Source organism: Numida meleagris, chromosome 14 (assembly GCF_002078875.1).
Source record: "Numida meleagris isolate 19003 breed g44 Domestic line chromosome 14, NumMel1.0, whole genome shotgun sequence".
Taxonomy (NCBI): domain Eukaryota; kingdom Metazoa; phylum Chordata; class Aves; order Galliformes; family Numididae; genus Numida; species Numida meleagris.
Window position 1 is genome coordinate 6939472 of NC_034422.1, and position 21421 is coordinate 6960892.

Sequence of the window (21421 nt, forward strand, 5' to 3'; positions counted from 1 at the left end):
TTGGGCTGATGGTACAGGGATGGCAGGAGCTCCTCACCACTACCCTCCTCCTTCCCCTCCCCCCCCATAGCTGTCATGGCACCTTTGTCCCACAAGGATCGCATGTCCCCGTCTCTGCTTTCCACCCTCTCCTTCCAGCAGAAGTTTTCCAGCCGTGCTAACGGGGAAATATTTATGCTTGACGTGAAGGTCACGTGCGAGCCGGGGGAGAACCCAGCACAGGCTGTGGGCAGAAACGTGAAACCCGGTGGTGGTCAGGCGCTGCCCCCGGCCTGCAGGCCCCGGTGGGGGGGGAGGGGGTCACTGTCCTGGCTTGGGGACGAAGAGGGGCCCAGCACGGAGCTGTGGCCCTTTGGGTTGGATTTGAGCTCATCCCAGGACACCAGTGGGCTCGGAGACATGGTGAGTGTGATAATGGTGGTGGCGGTTGGGGGATCCCTGGGTGGGTGCATGCTGAGGTTTAAAGGGGGAGGGTTGGAAGGAGCCTGGCACCCCTCCTTAAACTAACTTAGCATTGGCGTTCACCTCGGGTAATTATTGAGATTTACCCAGAGGAAGGCAGGGTGACAGTTTCCCCCCCCTCCCCACTGCTAACTGCTGTCAGAACTGAATGTTCCGTTTAACAGCCCCTCCACCTGAGGGAACACCAGGGCTGGGGGCAACTGCTGGCCCCCTGGGGGCCATGGTGGCTGGCCCCCCTCCTCCCCCCACCCTCCCCTCCTCATGGCCGGGTGCCCGTTTTAGCCGTGAGGTGCTTCTCCCATCAGGGAGGTAAAAGCTTCTCTAGGTGTTTAGAGACAGAACAGAGGAGGGTGGGTTGGGTGTTGTGGGGAGGACTGGGCGGGGGGGGCACAGGAGCAAAATAGAGGAGAGTGGGCTGGGTGCTGTGGGTTGGGTGTGCTGGGGGGCATGGTGGACTGGGTGCTGTGGGGAGACCTGGGGAGAACAGGACTTTCCTGGCTGTAGGAACTAGTGGGGTAACAGAGCTCAGAGCTGGGCCAAAAAGAGCCCCTGAGGGTCGAGCTCAGCCTGTGATGCAGCAAAACGCATGGAGCATCTCTGTTTTCTCCCCAGGGTGGTGAACGGTGCTGGCGGCTGCGCTCCTGATGATCTTTGCGCTGCTCATCTTGACCAAAATGTCCACCTTGAACGCCAGGAACGAGGAGGAGAGCCATGAGCAGAACCCGGCCCCACTGCCCGCCCCAGAACTGGAGGCCTCCCCAAACCCCCCTGCCCCCAGCCCCCCGCTGGAGCCCACCATGGGACAGCAGGAACAGATCGTGGTGTACAACCCCGCCGCGCTCCGCCGGCCCGCCCTGGCCAAGTTTGTGCTGGGCTCCTTTGAGGACAACTCCTCCGATGACGAGGTGGTGGCTGCGGCTTTCAGGGTGGGCAGCCGCCGCAGCAGCTTGGCCAGTGCGGGGGGGACCGGTGCTGAGCCCCCTGTCACAGCTGCTCCGCAGGAACCTGCCGTTGGCATAAGGTACAATGCAATGTGGTTGGGGGGTATCAGCACATGGGGGTTTCTTTGCCCAAGGAGACGAGGTCGGTGTTGGTCGCAGGGCTGAGCCTGCAGGACGGGCAGCAGCAGGTGCTGCTGGTGTTGGCCATGCGGTCTGCATCCCTCCAGGTGCCTGTTTTGTGCAGGAGCATCACTGGGTACATCTTGTGGGCTGTGAACCTGCGAGTTTATCTGAGTTTTTTGTGCCTTCACGTGCACTTATCTATGCACTTACATGCGCAGTTGCATTGCACGTACACCAGCATTTGCACAAGCACACGTTGCCCTGCACCCTCAGGGCCAGGTTCCTCTGGGCCCAGCACAGCTGCAGTGAGCTCTTTGCTTCTGTAATGGGGAAAAAAGTAGTTCTTTGGATTTGCTGTGCATGAGTCAATGAAAAGCAGTGTGAGCTCTGCTCTGTGAGTAGCACCAAGGCGAGCTCTGCCCTGGGGCAGCTCTCTGGCTTGCACCTGTGCTTGCTGACATGCAAAGTCAACCTTTTTTTTATTTAATTGGCCAGAAGATGTAGAAACACGAGAGCTTTCTCCTGTATTGTCAATACTGAGTTTTGCAAAACACCTCTTGACTTCTTAAGCCTCCACATGTTTGGGTTAGAGCCTATAGGTTGACGTAAGCCTGCAGCAGCAATGCTCCGTGCCATTTGTGCAAGGGGACAGGAGGTGCTGCCTGCTGGCAGCACTCAACAGCTTCCCATGCAAGCACAGCTGATGACAATTATAAATAACTGGAAACAAAGCCCTGCTGCCCAGCTCCTCCTGCCTGCTCCGCTCTCACCGCAGTTAAAAATAAAAGACCTTTGCGGGACAGCCCCAAACCACAGCTCAGCCTAACGGTGTCCTCTTGTTGAGCTGGGAGTCCGGGAGGTGTCAGGCACCTCTGGGTTTTCATCAGCACCGGAACACGGGAGGAACTCTCTTCAGGTGGTGCCCAAGCTGCAGGGCAGAGGTGGCTGCTGCAGCTTGCAGGATGGCTCGGGTGCGTTGGCTCTGTGGTGGGGCTCAGGGCAATGCTGGTGGACTGTGTAAAACTGCAGCTACTCATAAAATATCCTGAGATGATGGAGAGAATGAGGCATTTCTTGAGCTCCCCGGGGAGTGTCAGCATATTTCCCCTTAAAAAAAAAAAAAAGTGCAATGTGTTGATAATGCAAAAATAGGTCATGGGGGGGAGGGGAGGGGCAGATTGTCTTTTTCCCTTTGCTTACTTGTAGCCCGCCCATGGAATAATAACAAAAGGTCCAAATTGCTGCTTTACATCTTTAGGGATCCCCCACGCTTTTCCCAGGGTTTCCCAAATGTTCTCTTCGTCCCAAATTGCTTCCCGAACTATTTCATCCCCCTGCAGGCCTAGCATGTCCGGGCTGCACCTGACGAAGCGCGGCCGCGAGCACCGCAAGATGGACCTGCAGCGGGACTTCAGCGTCGCCTCGCCCGCCGAGTTCATCGCCCGCTTCGGGGGGAACCGCGTCATCGAGAAGGTGCCTGCCTGCCTTTGCCTGGTGTGGTTGCTTCTTGGGGTGCCTCCTTGCCGTCCCCTCGGCTTCACCTTCCCTCGGAGGCCCTGCACTTGCTCTAGCGATGCCCCTGGCCCTGCAGGTCCTGATCGCCAACAATGGCATCGCTGCTGTCAAGTGCATGCGCTCCATCCGCCGTTGGGCCTACGAGATGTTCCGAAACGAGCGTGCCATTCGCTTTGTGGTCATGGTCACCCCCGAAGATCTCAAAGCTAATGCAGGTAATTCCAGGTAGATCCCGGGAGCGATGAGCCCAATGTGGGCTCCCCTTCCACCCAACCAGGTCTGGGAGTAAATGACTTCCTGCTCCCCAGGTGTGGGAGGAGGCCCCCACTGCTGTGCGCTGTCTTTCAGAGTACATCAGAATGGCAGATCACTATGTGCCTGTCCCTGGAGGGGCCAACAACAACAACTATGCCAACGTGGAGCTGATCGTGGACATTTCCAAACGGATCCCAGTCCAGGTAACAGCTTCTCGCCGGTTCCTCACCTCTTTGCTGGGCTTACCCTTATGACTTAAGGGGTGACCAGTTTTATGGGGAGGGAAAACCTGAAGGAAATGGTGTAGAGATTGGTAGAGACATTTCCCTTGACCCTCGTGGTTCAGAAAAGAGGGAAAAGCGTGAAGCTTTTCTGTCAGTGTGATTCAGGATCGTGCTGGTGCCAGGATGCCTGGCTCCCATGCCAGCGGGGCTCTCACAGACTGTAATGAATTGTCAGGAAGCAGAGATGGCAAAAGGGGTGCTCCAAGATGGAGTGATATCCCTCTGCATAGAGGAACCAGGCATGATGCCAAGGCCAGAGGGAGGATGCTGGGGTGGGACATGATGGCTTGTGCTGCTCTCTCTCTTGTGCCAGGCGGTATGGGCTGGCTGGGGACATGCCTCGGAAAACCCCAAGCTGCCAGAGCTGCTGCAGAAAAATGGGATAGCTTTCCTAGGTAAGGTCTCACCGCTTTCCCCTTGCTTGTGGGGAGATGTGGGCACTGGGATAGTGGGTGCGTGCATACTTGATCCCCAGTGACATCAGTTTCATGTGTGCATCTGCCCATTTCATGCGTCCTGCAGTGTGGCAGTCCCCAGGCCGCTTTCCTGGAGCTATACCAGGGGTCCTACTGTTTTCTGCTTTTTTTTTTTTCCTTGTAATTCCCATGCTGGTGCAGTGTTCAGGAGGAGCACTGGATGGCAACACACCCTTTGGGCTGCCCAGCTTGGGGACATCCCAGACTGCCCCTTGGTGAAGAGTTGAGCTCTATCCTGCGCTGGGCAGTGGGTTTAGGGAGGCATTCCCTGCATCCCTGTCTTTGCAGAAGGGCTATCCCTCTGCCTGATGGTGCCAGCACAGTGGGGAGCAGCTTTCTGCAGCACTGATTGCCTCTGGGCAATGGGGCTGGGCTGGCTTCCAGGCTGGCCCTGCTCATCCCTTCCTTCCCTGTCCAAAGGTCCCCCCAGTGATGCCATGTGGGCACTGGGGGATAAAGTTGCCTCCACCATCGTGGCTCAGACAGTTCAGATACCAACGCTGCCATGGAGTGGGAGTGGTAAGCACCTTCACTGCAGCCCCATACACCCTCTCTGTGCTGATTTCTCCCTCTTTGCCTTCCCCTCCCCAAAGCACTGACCTGGGGCCCCTAGCCCAGGTGGGCTGCAGATATTGGGGACCTCATGGCAGCTGAGCAGTTGTTGGTTTGGGCCAAGGTGCACAGACACAGGGGAAGTGAGACATGCCACCATGGGGTCCCCAGCATGCTTTCCCCATGGTGGCTCTACTGTCCCTGTGGTGACCACAGCCCCAAGTGTGTCCCCAGGTCTGGTGGCCCAGTGGTCTGAGGAGGACCAGAAGGATCAGCAGATGATCAGCATTCCCCTTGAGACGTACGGGCAGGGCTGTGTGAAGGGCATGGAGGAAGGCCTGGAGGTAAAGCTGAGTGTGTGGGCAGCTGGTTGTCTCTTGCATGCCATCATTTCTCTTTGGAGCCTGCAAGCTCCAGCCCTTCTGGGCTCCCAGCCCATGCAACAGCGATGCAAGGGTGTTTTGGCAGCAGTTTGTCTGTCTGTGCTGGTGCAGCTCAGGGTGATCCAGGCGGGCTCCAGAGCACTGTAGCCACGCCAGACCTCATCCCCTGCAGGTGGCCAAGAGGATTGGGTACCCGCTGATGATCAAGGCAGCAGAAGGGGGTGGGGGCAAAGGCATCCGGAAAGTGGAGGCAGCAGAGGAGTTTGGGGCCTGCTTCCGACAGGTGAGAGGTGCTCAGAGCACTTGTTCTGTCCCCATCCCATCCCCTCAGCCAGGCTGGGATGCACACTGGGGTTTTGCTCCCACCCCAAGCATCTTGTGCTTTTCTGCTGGGCTTTCTACAGGGCATGGGATTAATTTCAGAGGGCAGTGCCGAAGCGTGACCCTCTCTCCTCCACAGGTGCAGGCAGAGGCACCTGGGTCCCCCATCTTCCTGATGAAGCTGGCCCAGCATGCACGGCACCTGGAGGTGCAGGTGCTGGCTGATGAGTACGGCAATGCCATCTCCCTCTTTGGCCGTGACTGTTCCATCCAGCGCCGGCACCAGAAGATCATTGAGGAGGCACCCATCACCATTGCGGCTCCTGCTGTCATCGAGCTGATGGAGAAGGTGGGTGACCCTGGTCTTCAGGTGGCGTGGAGTTTAATGAGGAAGTGATCCTTGCTGAATTTATTGTGGATTGAGGCACCTGTGACTCCTAAGGAAGGGAGGGACTCCGTGATGTGAGCAAGCTTGGATGTGCGAGCACCTTGGGGCCACATTCTTCCTCCTCACCCTTCCCAGAGACACCTGTTGGTCCTCTTTGTGCCCTTGCTCCATGCAAGGACATTGCTGCCCCGTTGCCTGGCACAGCCCTGTCTCTGCAGAGGTTGTTTCTCAGCGCTGTGGTTTCACTGTCCCGCAGTGCGCGGTACGCCTGGCGCAGATGGTGGGCTACGTGAGCACGGGCACCGTCGAGTACCTCTACAGTGAAGATGGGAGCTTCCACTTCCTTGAGCTGAACCCACGGCTGCAGGTCGAGCACCCTTGCACGGAGATGATCGCAGATGTGAACCTCCCTGCTGCCCAGCTCCAGGTACCTGAATGCAGCATGGAGGGTGCAGGCAGAAGCAATGCAGTGTCTCCCCTTTGCCTCTGGCTCCTTGCCTGGAGGAGCTGTCTGCAGCTTAGCTCCTCTTCCCATGGTTCCCAAAAGCTGTATGTCTGATGCTAAAGCCTTGTTCCACCAGCTCAAGGCCTCTTCCTTGTTCCTTTATGCAGATTGCGATGGGCATACCCTTGCACAGGATAAAAGACATCCGAGTGCTGTATGGGGAGAGCCCATGGGGCGATACTCCCATCTGCTTCAACAGCCCTGCCAACCCCCCCGTGCCCAGGGGCCATGTCATTGCTGCGCGCATCACCAGCGAGAACCCTGAGGAGGTGAGCCGTGGGGACAGGGGGACCCATTATCCTCCCCAGTGGGACAGCACTGATGGGAACTCAGCCCGTGGGGTCAATGAAACCTTCATAAAACACAGAGGGGTTCCTCCTTCCCTATTTACACTTGGATGGGTTCCAAGGCTCCTTTCTCGAGATGCCTTCTGCTCTTTGTTTAGGGTTTCAAGCCCAGCTCAGGGACAGTGCAGGAACTGAATTTCCGCAGCAGCAAGAACGTCTGGGGATATTTCAGCGTGGCAGCTGCTGGGGGGCTGCACGAATTTGCTGATTCCCAGTTTGGACACTGCTTCTCGTGGGGAGAGAACAGAGAGGAGGCCATTTCGTGAGTGTGGCAGCTGGGGCAGGAAGGGGAAGGCTCTCAGCAGGTGCATGCGCCAGGAAAGCTGGCTCTTCTCTCAGGGGATAGTGCCACTGTGCTGATCAGCTTATTGGTGTTGCAGAGACTGTCTGACAAAAGCCAAAGTTTTCAAACTGCAGTGATGTTATGGTCCCACTTAATCAACATGCCTTAAAGATGGGTGCTTGCTTGCTGCTGTTGAGCAGCAATTAAGCAACGTGCAATGGAACTTGGGTATTTAAGTGCACAGTGCTGTCCCTTTCCTACCCTGTGGGGATGTTTTCTCTGGATGCTGCAGCATTCAGGGTGAGGTGTTCATCATTTCTGTCTCTGTGTCTTCCTCCTGCAGCTTTTGGCTGCTGCATAACAGCCCCTTGATTTGCTGAAGGGCCAGTGGAGACCCTCAAACAGGCTGTATGGCCTGCTCTGCATGGAGGGTGGAAACCAGGGGTGGCTCCTGGTGTCTGAAGCGTTTGGGGACAGCTCTGAAAGCAGGGAAAGAGTTTTCTAGGATGCAGCAGTGCCCTGCTCGGTCATTACTGGAGGTTTTATCTCTCTGAAAGGAATATGGTGGTGGCCCTCAAGGAGCTCTCCATCCGTGGGGATTTCCGGACCACGGTGGAGTATCTGATAAAACTTCTGGAGACAGAGAGCTTCCAGAGCAACGAGATTGACACCGGCTGGCTGGACCATCTGATTGCCGAGAAAGTGCAGGTGGGGGAGCCTGGCCCCTGTCACCGCTGTGTTCACCTCCTGTAGGGAGATCCCAGCCCCTTTATTGTCACCCAGGCAGAGAAGCCAGACACGATGCTGGGTGTCGTCTGTGGTGCCCTGAACGTCGCGGATGCTGCCTTCAGGACGTGCATGACCGACTTCCTGCACTCGCTGGAGAGGTGCGGGGTGGGAGCTGGGGCACAGGGAGAGCATGTCCTGCTACTGGAAGCTGGCATGGCTCCTGCAAGTGCAGAGACCTGAGTTCTGCTCTGCCTAGGTCTTTCTCTCTTTTGCTTTGCAAATTTGGAGGCAGTGCCTTAGTGCAGCCATGCCTCAGGATGTGCTGTGACATCAGGGCTCTGCCCTCTTGATGTTGCTTTATCTGCAGGGAAGGGCGATGTTTCACCTAGTTGTGAAAAGGGCATTTCAGGGAACGCAGCTTGCTTCTGGTTTGCACTTGAGCGTCAAGGTTATTCCTCTCCCCCAGGCCTTTATCTGAGTGCATTTTGCCAGTCTCTGGCCTGCTCCATAAGAGGTGCCCACGTGGGCTGTGTACAAGCGGATGCCTGTCCTCTCCAGTCACCTTCCCCATGTGACCCGACACCAGCAGCACCGTTGACACATGGCCCACTTGGCTCCCTGCCGCTTTGCGCAGGCGGCAAATGGAACCCTGGTGTGCCTGACCCGGCTGCTGTGTTTCAGGGGCCAGGTGCTGCCAGCAGCCTCCTTGCTGAACATCGTTGACGTGGAGCTCATCTACGAGGGCGTGAAATATGTTCTCCAGGTAGGGGCTGTGCACTGCTCCTCCCAGCAGTGCTAGCTGGCACCACTGGCTTCTCCCCAGTATGGGGACACGTGTTCTGCTGAGGGAAGGAGTATAAATACGCAATAAATTCAAGGTTGTTCTTTATGCAGTGTAGAAAATGAGGTTGATAGCCTCATTTTTGAAAGGCAGGTGTTTGCATACATCCCACTGCCCTCATCTTAATATGATCAAGAAAAGAGTAGATGTGACACTGAAGGACATGGTCAGTGGGCACGGTGGTGATGGGCTGCGGTTGGACTTGGTGATCTTAGAGGCCTTCTCCAACCATTACAATTCTATAAGGAGATCCTTACCTCCTTGTCTTGGAAGGGACCTTAAAGATCATCTAGTTCCAACCCCCAGTGAGTTAACCTTATGGAAATACATCCTGAAAAATGCTGTCCCGGGCCGCTGCCTGCAGGTTGCCCGCCAGTCCTTGACGACGTACGTCATCATCATGAACCACACTCACATTGAGATAGACGTGCACCGGCTGACCGACGGCGGGCTGCTGCTCTCCTACGATGGCAACAGCTACACCACCTACATGAAGGAGGAGATCGACAGGTACCTCCTCCCCGGGCCCCAGGTCTCAGCAGCCGTGGGGCCGTGCTGAGACATTTCCCTCTTCTGAAGGTACCGGCTCACGATTGGCAACAAAACGTGCGACTTCGAAAAGGAGAAGGACCCGACGGTGCTGCGCTCCCCGTCCGCAGGGAAGCTGCTGCAGTACATGGTGGATGACGGCGGGCACCTCGCCGAGGGGAGCGTTTTTGCAGAGATCGAGGTGAGTGCGTTCCCGTGGCTCTGCCATGCGGCTCAAGACCAAACCAGTCAATAGCAAAGCAGCGGTGGGTGACAGCTTTGCCCATCACGGTGCAGGTGATGAAGATCATCATGACGCTGACGGTGGAGGAGGCGGGCCGGCTGCGCTATGTCAAGAGGCCAGGCGCACTGCTGGAGGCAGGCTGCATCATTGCACAGCTCGAGCTGGATGACCCCACCAAAGTGAAGCCTGTGAGTCTGCGGGACAGCAAGGGGGTGATGGCTGAGGCACCGAGCTGAGCAGCCACCATTTGGGGCATGGGTGGGGGTGATGCGCTGTTGTCCCAGCACGAGTGAGCTGCTCAAGTGGCTGCTCCCCAGTATGGCACTGCATAAACGTCCTGTGCGTGCTTCTATAGATTCACACCTATAGTTTTTCTGCATCTTTTTCATGATGGGATATCAGCAGAAGCATGAAGCTGACCATTAGGTGCTTCCTCCAAACAGAAGCTGATGCTGGAGGGGTGATGATGCAGCTTTCTGTTGGGGCAGGTGCAGCTTTTGGGGGCCCTACACTACGCTGGGGAGGACTCAGTTCAGATAACCTACTTGCTCTCTCCAGGCACAGCTGTTCACAGGGGGGCTCCCAGCCCAGCAGACCCTCCCCATCACTGGTGAGAAGCAGCACCAGGTTCTCCGCAACGTGCTGGACAACCTCACCAATGTCATGAATGGATACTGCCTGCCCGAGCCCTACTTCAGCACTAAGGTCTGTGCTCAGGGCAAGGAGGACCCTCAGCTCCTGGCAGCCCAGGTGCTCTGCAAGATGTGTCACTGGGGCTGCTGGGCTTCACCACTTCTGCTCCTTGCAGGTGAAGGAATGGGTGGCACAGCTGATGAAGACCCTGCGGGACCCCTCCCTGCCCCTCCTGGAGCTGCAGGAAATTATGACAAGCATTTCAGGAAGAATCCCTCTCTCGGTTGAGAAGTCGATCCGGAAAGTGATGGCACAGTATGCCAGCAACATCACCTCCGTGCTCTGCCGCTTCCCTAGCCAGCAGGTGAGCAGCTTGCCTTTGCCTCCCCTTGAGCTAGAGCTAGCCAGGAGCTTCTACCTGCATTTGTCCTGCTGGGAGATGATATAAAAAAGTAAATGAGTGATGGGTCACGTTGCGTTTTTCACTTTGGGGAAAGTGGGGGAAAAAAAAAAACAAACCTGAAAGCCTCTGTGCACTGCAGCACCAGACCCTATGCCCTCTCCTTGCAGATAGCCAGTGTGCTGGACACCCACGCAGCCACGCTGCAGAGGAAGGCTGAGCGAGAGGTCTTCTTCATGAACACACAGAGTGTGGTGCAGCTGGTGCAGAGGTGAGCCTCGTGCCCCCTGAGCCCCCAGCCCCTTGCCTCATCCTTTGCAGCACGCTGGGCTCTTTGCTGCCCAGGTACCGCAGCGGCATCCGTGGCTACATGAAGGCAGTGGTGCTGGACCTGCTGAGACGCTACCTGCAAGTGGAGACGCAGTTCCAGCAAGGTGAGGGTGCAGGAGCTCTGGGGAGGGGTTATGGGGCTCCCAGAGGGGCTGCAGGGCTCAAGGTGCTCTGCCCCATAGCTCACTACGACAAGTGCGTCATCAGCCTGAGGGAGCAGTACAAACCCGACATGACCCCGGTGCTGGAGAGCATCTTCTCCCACGCCCAGGTGGCAAAGAAGAACCTGCTGGTGACCATGTTAATTGTGAGTGCAGCAGCAAAGGCTTGAGGTGGGGAAAAGCCCATAAGCCTCATCACTGTGAATGGGATGCAGCTGCCCCAGTGCTCAGCTGCCTGAAGCCATCACAGCCCCATGCTTTTCTCTCAAAAGCAGGCAGAAGCTTGATAAACTGCTATTTCTCTCTTCCTTTTAACACAAACCTAGATTTGGGGGTTTGCATTCAAGCATCCACTCCTTTTTGGCCATGCAGTTGCATGGTAAGGGGTCTTCTTTCCCCTGCTTAGCATTGCTTTGCTGCACTGGGTTCAATAAGCAGAATTTTGCTGGGTTTCATCCTTGTTCCCTGCATGGGATCTCGCCCCTGCTGTCCACGCGGGGCAATGCCACCCGCAGCAAGGAGCTGAGCCGAACCTTGAGGTGGTGCATTGCAGGACCAGCTGTGCGGCCGTGACCCCACGCTGACAGACGAGCTGACAGCCATCCTGCACGAGCTGACGCAGCTCAGCAAGACGGAACACTCCAAAGTGGCACTGAGAGCCCGGCAGGTCAGCGAGCGCCGCGCTGTCCCACCCCTGTCCCCATCTCCTAACCCCATCCCTGTGCTCCCGGTCAACTCTCTTCCTCTTGCAGGTTCTCATCGCCTCTCACCTGCCCTGCTACGAGCTGCGGCACAACCAGGTGGAGTCCATATTCCTCTCTGCTATCGACATGTATGGACACGAGTTCTGCCCTGAAAACCTGAAGGTTGGGAGCCTCACTCTTCCTTACAGAGAGAATTTTGCTTTTCATTAACTTTGAGGTCTGGTCTGCAAGTGGGTTAAGCTTGAAAATAGCCAAAAAATACATTGAAGTCTTGCTGTAGTGTTAGTGCCTGTGCAAAGCAGAGGGGGATGCGCCCCGTTGCTGCTGGTTCCTGTTTCCTTCTCCCTGCTCCACTGATGTGTGGGTCCATGCCTGGGTCTGGCAATGTCCCCTCAGTGAGGGACTCCACTGGGATATGCCTTCTCCTTTCCTGTGGCTGGGTAAGGAGAAGTTCTGTTCCATCCTTGCCCTAAATCTTGCTTTCTCCCCCTAGAAACTGATCCTCTCAGAAACCACCATCTTTGACGTGCTTCCTTTCTTCTTCTACCATGACAACCAGGTTGTGCGCATGGCAGCGCTGGAGGTGAGGGCTGGGGGGCATATGGGGCAGTGAGCCCCTGGGGGCACAGATGTGTGCAGGTGGAGTGGAACCCACGTCAATACCCGATCACCTCCTTCCCAGGTGTATGTGCGACGCGGGTACATTGCCTATGAGCTGCACAGCCTGCAGCACCGGCAGCTCTCGGATGGCACCTGCCTGGTGGAGTTCCAGTTCATGCTGCCCTTCTCTCACCCAAATAGGTATGGGACCCTCACCCTTCTGCCCGCTCCCCCAGATGAGATCTTTCCTGCAAAGCTGCTGGATTTGCTTCCGCAATGCGCGGGGACCCTGAGAGAGGGAGGTGCTGGATGAGCCCTCTCTGGGTTGTGGTCTCATGCGGGTTCTGTGGTGGCTGACAGCCACCTCTCTACCCCACGCAGGATGTCTGTCCCCATCAGCATCTCCAACCCCGACCTGGCCCGGCACAGCACCGAGCTCTTCATGGACAGTGGCTTTTGCCCCCTGAGCCAGCGGATGGGAGCCATGGTGGCCTTCAACAAATTCGAGGACTTCACAAGGTGGGAATGCAGGGACACTCCTGGCCGTGGTGCTGTCCCCATGGGCTGGAGGACAAAACCCCAGTTTCTCACCCCACTGTTTGAGCAGGAACTTTGACGAAGTGATCTCCTGCTTTGCTGACCCACCTGTGGAGAGCTCGCTCTTCAGCGAGGCACGAGCCACCATCTACGAGGAGGAGGACGCCAAGGTGGGCACAATGCTGCTGCTGCTCCCCCCCCCCACCTGATGGCAGAGGGCTGGTGGCAGTGTGGCTGCACTGAGGCAGAAAGGCTGAGCAGGGCTCTCATTGCCAGAACATCCATGAGGAACCAATCCACATCCTCAACATTGCGCTCCGCTGGGCAGACCATGCCGAGGACGAGAAGCTGGTGCCCATCTTCAGAGCCTTCGCGCAGTCTAAGGTGCATCTCATGGCACATTCCCTGCTGGATGAGACGTGCATCCCAGGGCCTGCCTCCCCCATGGGCTGGCCGTGCTCTGACCTTCTCATCTGCTTCTGTGCAGAAAAACATCCTTGTGGACTGTGGTCTCCGGAGAATCACATTTCTCATTGCCCAGCAGGTCAGTGCAGACTGAATGCTGACAGGGTGGCTTTAAGTACAGCGTGCTTCTCATAGAATCAGAGAATGGTTTGGGTTGGAAGAGATCCTTAAAGACCATCAGGTCCCACTGCCTGCAGTGCACAAGGACACCCGCAGCTCCATCAGTGCTCAGAGCCCTGTGCCCTGACCTTGTGTGCTTTCAGAGGCAGGCTTCTGTCTCCCTAAAGCCCATAGTGATGTCTAGAAATACTCTGTAGTCAGAGCAGTGAGAGGTGGATGCTCCTCACATTGGGGAGGAGAGGTGGGAATTAATGAACGGAGCATTCAGTGAGTGATGCATCTCTGGTATTATCCTTCATGCTGCTAACATCTCCAGTTATATGTGGTTGCTGTGTGGTCCCTCCATACCTTTTAATTGCTCTTAAAAATGATTTGATTACTTCTAGCTCTTTTCCCCTTTCTGGGTGGAGGACCGACATTGTTTTTTATTTCTAGTGAATTCACTGCAGAACAGAGAAAGCCTCTGCATGCCGGGTTTATTCACATCATCTTGTCTTTCCCCCCCCTTTTTTTTTTTCCTAGAGAGAATTCCCAAAGTTTTTCACATTCAGAGCCAGGGATGAGGTAAAGCCATCCTCCAGCCGGGATGGAGCGGTGCTCTGTCTGTGCGGCTCGCTCAGCCCACGCTGCACCAGTTTGCAGAGGACCGCATCTACCGGCACCTGGAGCCGGCGCTGGCCTTCCAGCTGGAGGTGAGCCGCATGCGCAACTTCGACCTGACAGCCATCCCCTGCGCCAACCACAAGATGCACCTCTACCTGGGGGCCGCCAAGGTGCAGGCGGGCACCGAGGCCACTGACTACCGCTTCTTCATCCGCGCCATCGTGCGGCACTCGGACCTCATCACCAAGGCAAGGCTGGGAGCTGCGAGGCCGCCCTTCACTGCTGCCTGCCAGTCTTCCAGGAGAGCTTATAACCGCTTGGTGCGCTGCAGGAGGCGTCCTTCGAGTACCTGCAGAACGAGGGTGAGCGCTTGCTCCTGGAGGCGATGGATGAGCTGGAGGTGGCCTTCAACAACACCAGCGTTCGCACCGACTGCAACCACATCTTCCTCAACTTCGTCCCCACCGTTGTCATGGACCCCTCCAAGGTGCGTTTCTGGGTGTCCTGCTTCCCCGTGTATCAGAGTGGTGGGATGGAGGCTGCCTCCTCCCCTGTGCTCGGTACCGCTGCCACCCTCCATGCTGTCTATTGAACCTGGTCCTGTCCAGTGTACACCCAGTGTTGGACAAGGAATTGATTTGGCAGTTCCAGAAGCTCTTACAGCTTAATTCTGTATTTGTGGGCTTGTTCGCTCTGGCCTTCTTGCTGGGGAGATGCTGAGCTTTCACATGCAACAAGCCCTGATTCATTGCTGACCTTTGTAAGCAGTGATTTGCTGGAGGACACAAGGGTGAGCTGTGGGCTCTGCCCTTGGGCAGCATGTGGCAGGAAAGTGGTGGCTGTGTCTGCTAAGGGGGCTGTAGCAGACTGGCTTTGCCTCTTCCCTGTAGAGAGGCTGGATGGCAGCACTGGCCCCTGGCGGCAGGGGGGAAGAGAGGGAAGGGGATTGCCCAGAGCAAACCTGACGTGGCTGTTGGAGTGGAGGTGCAATGGGCTGCTCTAGTTGCAGCATCACATGTGTGGATGTTGTTGTCCCCGGGGCTGTGTAGCCATCCCTGTGCTGTCCCACACCCAGATCGAGGAGTCGGTACGGGCCATGGTGATGCGCTACGGCAGCCGCCTCTGGAAGCTGCGGGTCCTGCAGGCCGAGGTGAAGATCAACATCCGCCTGACGCCCACCACCGCAGCGATCCCCATCCGCCTCTTCCTGACCAACGAGTCCGGCTACTACCTGGACATCAGCCTCTACAAGGAAGTGAGGGACCCCAGCACCGGCAACGTGAGTACTGCAGGAGGCGGCAGCAAGCGGGAGCCCCACCGCAACCCTCTGAGCTGCTCCCATGTCTATGGGGAGCAGCCAACCCTCTGCCCTTCTCTGCAGATCATGTTCCAGTCATATGGGGACAAGCAAGGGGCGCAGCACGGGATGCTCATCAATACCCCCTACGTCACCAAGGACCTGCTCCAGGCCAAGCGCTTCCAGGCGCAGTCCCTGGGCACCACCTACGTGTATGACTTCCCAGAGATGATCAGGCAGGTGTGTCTGGCTGAGCAGAATGAGGCTCCAAATTACTGAATTTCCTCTTCTTTCCCTCTTTTCCCCTGAGCTGGCAAAGGAGAAAAAGAAAGGAGCCCAAACTCCTTGTGTTTTTAATTATATGAAGCATTTCGAATCTGATTCCTAGCTCTTGCAAATGGCCATAGCTGTACTCATGATGGATGTGAACTATAAAGCCCTGTGCAGAGCTCAGACACCAAGTTCTGCTCACGCCAAGTCCCAGCAGCAAGCATTGCACCCTGTTCTTCCAGCCTGTCCCACGTTTGATGTCTCTGTAGGCTCTCTTCAAGCTGTGGGGCTCCTCAGAGCTGCACCCCAAGGACATCCTGACGTACACCGAGCTGGTGCTGGACTCTCAGGGGCAGCTGGTGCAGATGAACAGGCTCCCTGGAGGGAACGAGGTAGCGGGGAAAGGGTTTGGGAGTGGGGTACGGGGAAGCTGTGTTGCCACAGGTGGGTTTTGCTGGTGGCTTCCCTGGTCCAAGCTTTGTTTCAAGCCCAAGAGATGCTCTGCAAACATCTTTGTCTGTTGGTTGATGCAGTCTGCAGCTCAGGGAGGAGCCAGCCCTGTGACGCTGTGCTGTTTTGGGGCAGGTGGGGATGGTTGCCTTCAAAATGAAGCTGAAGACCCCCGAGTACCCGGCAGGCCGGGACATTGTGCTCATCTGCAATGACATCACACACAAGATTGGCTCCTTTGGGCCGGAGGAGGACCTGGTGTTCCTGCGAGCCTCGGAGCTGGCGCGGGCTGAAGGCATCCCCCGCATCTACATCGCTGCCAACAGCGGCGCGCGCATCGGCTTTGCTGATGAGATAAAGCACATGTTCCAGGTGGCCTGGGTGGACCCTCAGGATCCCTACAAGGTGTGTGGGCACCTCTCCTTTGAGCATCAGGGAAAACAACAGAGGACTTAATGGGGGAAGGACTGAAGCTAAAAGGGGGAGACAAAATTGCAGGAATGAGCATCCCCAATGCTGTGGGGATGGTTCCCTCTGCTTTCCCTGGTGGACTGGAGATAAAGGTGCATGTCCAGGCACGGCTGCTCTGTCCAGCCCTGCTCCTGACCCTGCTGTGAGGTTGTGTTTGGAGAGCTGGCTGTATCCCACATGAGTGTGCCCAAAGCGGGCTCTGCAGCTCATTCTCCTTCTCTATGTTTTCAGGGGTTCAAGTACCTGTACCTGACTCCCCAGGACTACACGAGGATCAGCGCCATGAACTCTGTGCACTGTGAGCACGTGGAGGAAGGGGGTGAGTCCAGGTGAGCACTGCCCCGTGTCTCTCCCACATCCTGACTCATCATCCTGCTGGTCCCACCATGGAAGTGAGTTCTGTCCTGTCCTACCCACGCCACCTCAGCACTGCCTTCCTGCAGGTACGTCCTCTTGGACATCATTGGGAAGGATAATGGATTTGGGGTGGAAAACCTGCAAGCTGCTGGCACCATTGCTGGGGAATCCTCTCGCGCTTACGATGAAATAGTGACCATCAGCATGGTACAGCCTGCGCCCTTCGCCTGTACAGCCAGAGAGGATCATTGCTGCAGCCCACTCTCCTCAGTAACCCTGTGTGTCCTTGTGTGCGTGCCCAGGTTACATGTCGTGCCATCGGGATTGGTGCGTACCTGGTGAGGCTGGGCCAGCGCGTCATCCAGGTGGAGAACTCCCACATCATCCTCACTGGGGTCACAGCTCTCAATAAGGTACCATGCTGCGGCCCACATCCTCCCCCAGCGCTGTCCCTTAGCTCTTTCCCTGTCCCATGGGAAGAGGTGGTCCACCCCCACGGATCCTCATGGGATGTATTTGTTAAGGGAATGCCACCCTGCAGGTGTTTGGTGTTGCTTTAGGGGCCAGTGCAAGGTGCAGTGCTGGGCTGCAGGGAGAGTTCAGCTCTGATGCCAGGGGCAGCACCCATCTCTGGGCACAGCCCTGCGGCCTTGAGCTGTTTTGAAACCTTCAGATGTCTAAACAAGGGTCCCTTGCCTGGTAGGCAGGTGGAAATTCTGGACAAAGGTGGATAAAAATGGTCTGGAGCGGCAGTTCCTGTGCTAGCAGAGACTTATCTGTGTTTCTCTGCCTAGGTGCTGGGGCGTGAAGTTTACACATCCAATAACCAGCTGGGAGGCGTGCAGGTCATGCACAACAACGGCATTTCCCACATCACTGTCCCGGATGACTTTGAAGGGGTCTACACCATCCTGCAGTGGCTCTCCTACATGCCCAAGGTAGGAGGGTGCTGCAGGGCAGTGGTGCAGGGCGTTATGGGGCACCTGGCTGGTGACCTGCCCTTTGGGGCTTCCCCTTACAGGATAACCGGAGCCCGGTGCCTGTCATTGCCATAAGTGACCCTATTGAAAGAGAAATCGATTTTGTCCCGTCCAAAGTTCCCTATGACCCCAGGTGGATGCTAGCAGGGAGACCACATCCAAGTGAGTGAAAGCAGCCTAAGACCCCTGCAGCAGCCTGCCCAAATGCAACCTGTGGCTGCGAACTCTCCCATCCTGGTGCAGAATGTGTTTCTTGCTGCATGTCGATGCACAAGGAGCCCTTCAGTGTGCATGGCTGTGCCAGTCCTCTTCCCGCTGTGCTCTGCAGCTCTCAAGGGGACGTGGCAGAGTGGTTTCTTTGACCAGGGAAGCTTCCTGGAGATCATGAAGCCGTGGGCTCAGACGGTCGTGGTTGGCAGAGCGAGGTACAGCTGTGAGCAGGGGATGCTTCCCAACCCCTGATGCATGGACACTGCGAGCACAGACAAGTGCAAGTCATCTTTGCCCATGGCACCGCTTTTGGGATGGTGACAGGGGGGTGGACCTCTCTGGGGTGTGGCACAGGGGGGAACTGGCCACCACTGAGGCTGCCCTGCCTTGCTGCAGGCTGGGAGGTCTCCCCGTGGGCGTCATCGCTGTCGAGACCCGCACCGTGGAGGTGACGATACCCGCGGACCCTGCCAACCCTGACTCGGAGGCGAAGGTGTGTGGGGAGACCTCAGTGCTGCCACGCTGGCAGAGGAAGAGCATCCAGCATCGAGGCTGGGGGGAACAAGTGGGGAAAAAGCTTAGCATGGCCTTTTGGCATGTCCCGACTCTCCTTGAGGGCGGTGACATCAGGGTGCTCTCAGTTTGTCTCTTTCCAGCTCTCGCGCACCATGTGCCGCTGACCGCTGTGCCTGGAGGTGCTGAGCCCGGACTCAGCGCTGCTGCTCACTGTCTTTTCCAGATAATCCAGCAGGCAGGACAGGTCTGGTTTCCAGACTCTGCTTTCAAAACGGCCCAGGCCATTCGGGACTTCAACCGCGAGCACCTCCCGCTGATGATCTTCGCCAACTGGAGGGGCTTCTCCAGCGGCATGAAAGGTACCCAGGGTGCCCAGGTCGCTGTGCTGTGCCCCTCCTGCAGCACTCGGGGTGCCCGGCCACTGAGTCTCTTTGTCTCCCAGACATGTACGACCAAATGCTGAAGTTCGGTGCCTTCATCGTTGACAGCCTGCGGGATTTTAAGCAGCCCATCCTGGTGTACATCCCACCACATGCCGAGCTGCGGGGAGGCTCCTGGGTGGTCATGGACCCCACCATCAATCCCCTGTACGTGGAGCTCTACGCAGACAAGGAGAGCAGGTCAGCCTCTGGTTTTCTCCAACGTGAGTTAACGTGCATCAGAGCAAGCTGGAAGGAGCGGGAGGATAGCCAAGAGTCCCAGACTGGAAACAAAACCCTGCTGGGTTTTCTCTGTCCCTAATTGTTAGAGGAGAAAGTCACCTGAGCTGTAACGCTTTGCCATCAGCAGTAACCTCTTTTCCCAGGATTTATTTTCCCCCGCAGATTGGTCCCTGCTTTACCAAACTTTCCTCCCAGGGGCGGCATTCTGGAGCCTGGGGGAACAGTGGAGATCAAGTTCAGGAAGAAAGATTTGGTGAAGACCATGAGAAGGATCGATACAGTTTATGCCAAGCTTGTGGAGCAGCTGGGTAAGGGAAAAGGATGCTTCAGGGTGTGGGCCTTGGGATGGCTGAGATGGGAGCACCGAGCAGAGCCCTTGCTGGGAAACAACAGCTGGGAATGTCCTGCAGGGACACCTGAACTGTCTGAGGAGCAGCGCAAGGAGCTGGAGAAGCAGCTCAAGGCCCGGGAGGAGCTCCTGCTGCCCATGTATTACCAGGTGGCCGTGCACTTCGCTGACCTGCACGACACCCCTGGCCGCATGCAGGAGAAAGGCGTCATCACGGTGAGCACGGAGGCTGGGGAAGGGGCTCAGTGTAGGGATTCTGCAGCAGCAGCATGAAGGGGAGAGTACCCACCCCCTGCACACATCAGCTCCTCTTCCTCGGCAAAGGCTGAACCTGGGCTCTGCCTGTTTCTGTAGGACATCCTGGAGTGGAAGAATGCCCGCTCCTTCCTCTACTGGCGGCTGCGACGGCTGCTGCTGGAGGAGGTGGTGAAGTTGGAGATCCTGAAAGCCGACAGCGAGCTGAGCCACATCCACATCCAGTCCATGCTGAGGCGCTGGTTCATGGAGACAGAAGGAGCTGAGAAAGTATGTGAGGCCCTGGTTTTACCTAAAACTTTTACATTTTCAGTAGTCTGAGAAGCTTTCATGGGTTCTGATTTCCAAACCAAGCCCTCTCTCCGTGTCTGCTACACGGGTTATGGGCAGCATGCCATGCCATACGTGCAGAACTGAGGAGAACAATGCCATTATCTGTTGTGCTATGAGAGGAAAAGCCTGAGGATGTAGAAGAAGAGGAGGGTCAGGCCATGTGGGTCATGGGACCCCCTGCCCATGGTGCTGCTCTCCCCAGGGCTACCTCTGGGACAACAACCAGGTGGTGGTGGAGTGGCTGGAGAAACACATGCAGGAGGATGACAGCAGCAAGTCAGCCATCCGAGAGAACATCAAGTACCTGAAGCGGGACTACGTGCTCAAACGCGTCCGGAGGTGAGTGGCTGCAGGAGCTGGGTGTGATGCTACTGCCCTCCCCCGTGCTGGGGACAGTGGGTGGTGGCCTCCCAGGCAGCCGTGCTCTCCCATCTGCCTCGTAGCCTGGTCCAAGCCAACCCTGAGGTGGCCGTGGACTGCATCATCCAGATGGCTCAGCACATCACCCGCGCGCAGAAGGCTCAGGTCGCCCATCTCCTGTCGACGGTGGACAGCGAGAGCCCGTCCTGATCTGGCAGCAGGAGGAGCGCCGGTTCCTCAGCCCCTGAGCTGAAGCCTTGAGCTCTCACTTTGTGCCTAAATAAAGGATGCCAATGTCCGTACCTTAAGCTATGAAGATGCTCTCTCCGTCTGTATGGAGGGCCCTCTGGTGCTGGGTTTGACAGAGATTAACGTACTCTAAGCCAAGGCTGGAGGTTGGACCTGATTTTTAAAAAAGAATTAAGCAACTGTTACTGTGTTTTAGTTGCAAGCCCTGGCCTTACTCTTTTAAACAAGCAGCAGTGTCAGACACGTTGCATAAGACTGGCTGGAGCTGGACAATGGGAGAGGTCTCCGTATGGCTGTGTTGGGACTCACCGTGCACTGGCCCAAGGAAATGTAAATTCTGCCGAGGAAGGATCAGCCTCAAACCGATGCTTTAAAACAAACTCAGGAACTGCAAGGAGCCATTTGTCCCAATCCTTCCCCGCGCTGGGGAGCGATCTGTAGACGTGACCACAAAAAGCTGGCGGGCAGAGAAGACATCTCAAAGCTGTTCTGGGACTGGCTGCAGCGTGGGTATCAGCGGGGATAGCAGCTGCCCGCGTACTTTGCAATGCATCTGACTCTGTAACTCTGTTGTACGTGCATCACGTTGGGCTTAGCGTTGGCTCTGAGCAGGGAGCACTGTGGCAGTGCAAGGGGGGGGTAGCTGCTTCGAGGGCAGCGCTGGGGCTGCTGTGACGGAGTGGTGTTGGTACCTTCTTGGTCGTGTCTATGCTGAGGGCTGCAGGGGGAAGGTCTCCTGCCCAGAGAGGTCCCCCCGGCCTCAAAATGAGGATGAAAAAGACACGAGGAGACGTTTTCTGGTTTGAAAGGAGTCACTGCGCTGTGTCAGGGATGTTGGAGCGCTGCTGCTCACTGGGCAGGAGCTGGTGGAAACCCTCGCCCAAACCAACACCAATAAAACGTGCGCTGTCCTCAAGGGAAGCCTTCCTGAG

At 56.7% G+C, this 21421-nt stretch overlaps 1 protein-coding gene across 4 annotated transcripts; it reads left to right on the forward strand.

Annotated features, from left to right (window-relative positions):
• On the forward strand, positions 37-21405 carry ACACB (acetyl-CoA carboxylase beta). Of its 4 annotated transcripts, none has more exons than XM_021413245.1 (53): positions 37-402; positions 1075-1483; positions 2867-2999; positions 3118-3256; positions 3390-3499; positions 3894-3975; positions 4477-4575; positions 4843-4952; positions 5164-5274; positions 5452-5661; positions 5957-6127; positions 6313-6474; positions 6651-6814; positions 7393-7543; positions 7619-7722; positions 8246-8327; positions 8770-8915; positions 8985-9135; positions 9231-9365; positions 9736-9882; positions 9986-10174; positions 10381-10481; positions 10556-10644; positions 10723-10847; positions 11255-11368; positions 11454-11567; positions 11899-11988; positions 12088-12206; positions 12366-12524; positions 12613-12712; positions 12819-12926; positions 13030-13086; positions 13650-13691; positions 13763-13978; positions 14062-14217; positions 14806-15009; positions 15112-15267; positions 15567-15689; positions 15883-16152; positions 16450-16547; positions 16662-16782; positions 16878-16988; positions 17370-17513; positions 17597-17717; positions 17884-17980; positions 18162-18258; positions 18505-18640; positions 18724-18901; positions 19139-19251; positions 19354-19508; positions 19647-19817; positions 20083-20219; positions 20324-21405. In XM_021413245.1, exons 2-53 carry the CDS (start codon positions 1107-1109, stop codon positions 20448-20450), a joined length of 7122 nt encoding a protein of 2373 aa, XP_021268920.1. In that variant the 5' UTR covers positions 37-402; positions 1075-1106; the 3' UTR covers positions 20451-21405. The 4 variants fall into 4 exon arrangements, 3 of the variants coding, with proteins under 3 accessions (XP_021268920.1, XP_021268919.1, XP_021268921.1); XM_021413244.1 differs by lacking the exon at positions 37-402 and adding an exon at positions 646-771; XM_021413246.1 differs by lacking the exon at positions 37-402 and adding an exon at positions 646-771 and having other exon boundaries at positions 12387-12524.

What these genes read in the sequence shown, in the direction of transcription:
- ACACB (XM_021413245.1), top strand. Translation starts at nt 1,107, where the DNA reads ATGATCTTTGCGCTGCTCATCTTGACCAAAATGTCCACCTTGAACGCC. An exon ending in CCAAACGGATCCCAGTCCAG is followed by an intron (nt 3,500 to 3,893) that starts GTAACAGCTTCT and finishes CTCTTGTGCCAG; the next exon opens with GCGGTATGGGCTGGCTGGGG. An exon ending in GGGACCCCAGCACCGGCAAC is followed by an intron (nt 15,010 to 15,111) that starts GTGAGTACTGCA and finishes CCTTCTCTGCAG; the next exon opens with ATCATGTTCCAGTCATATGG.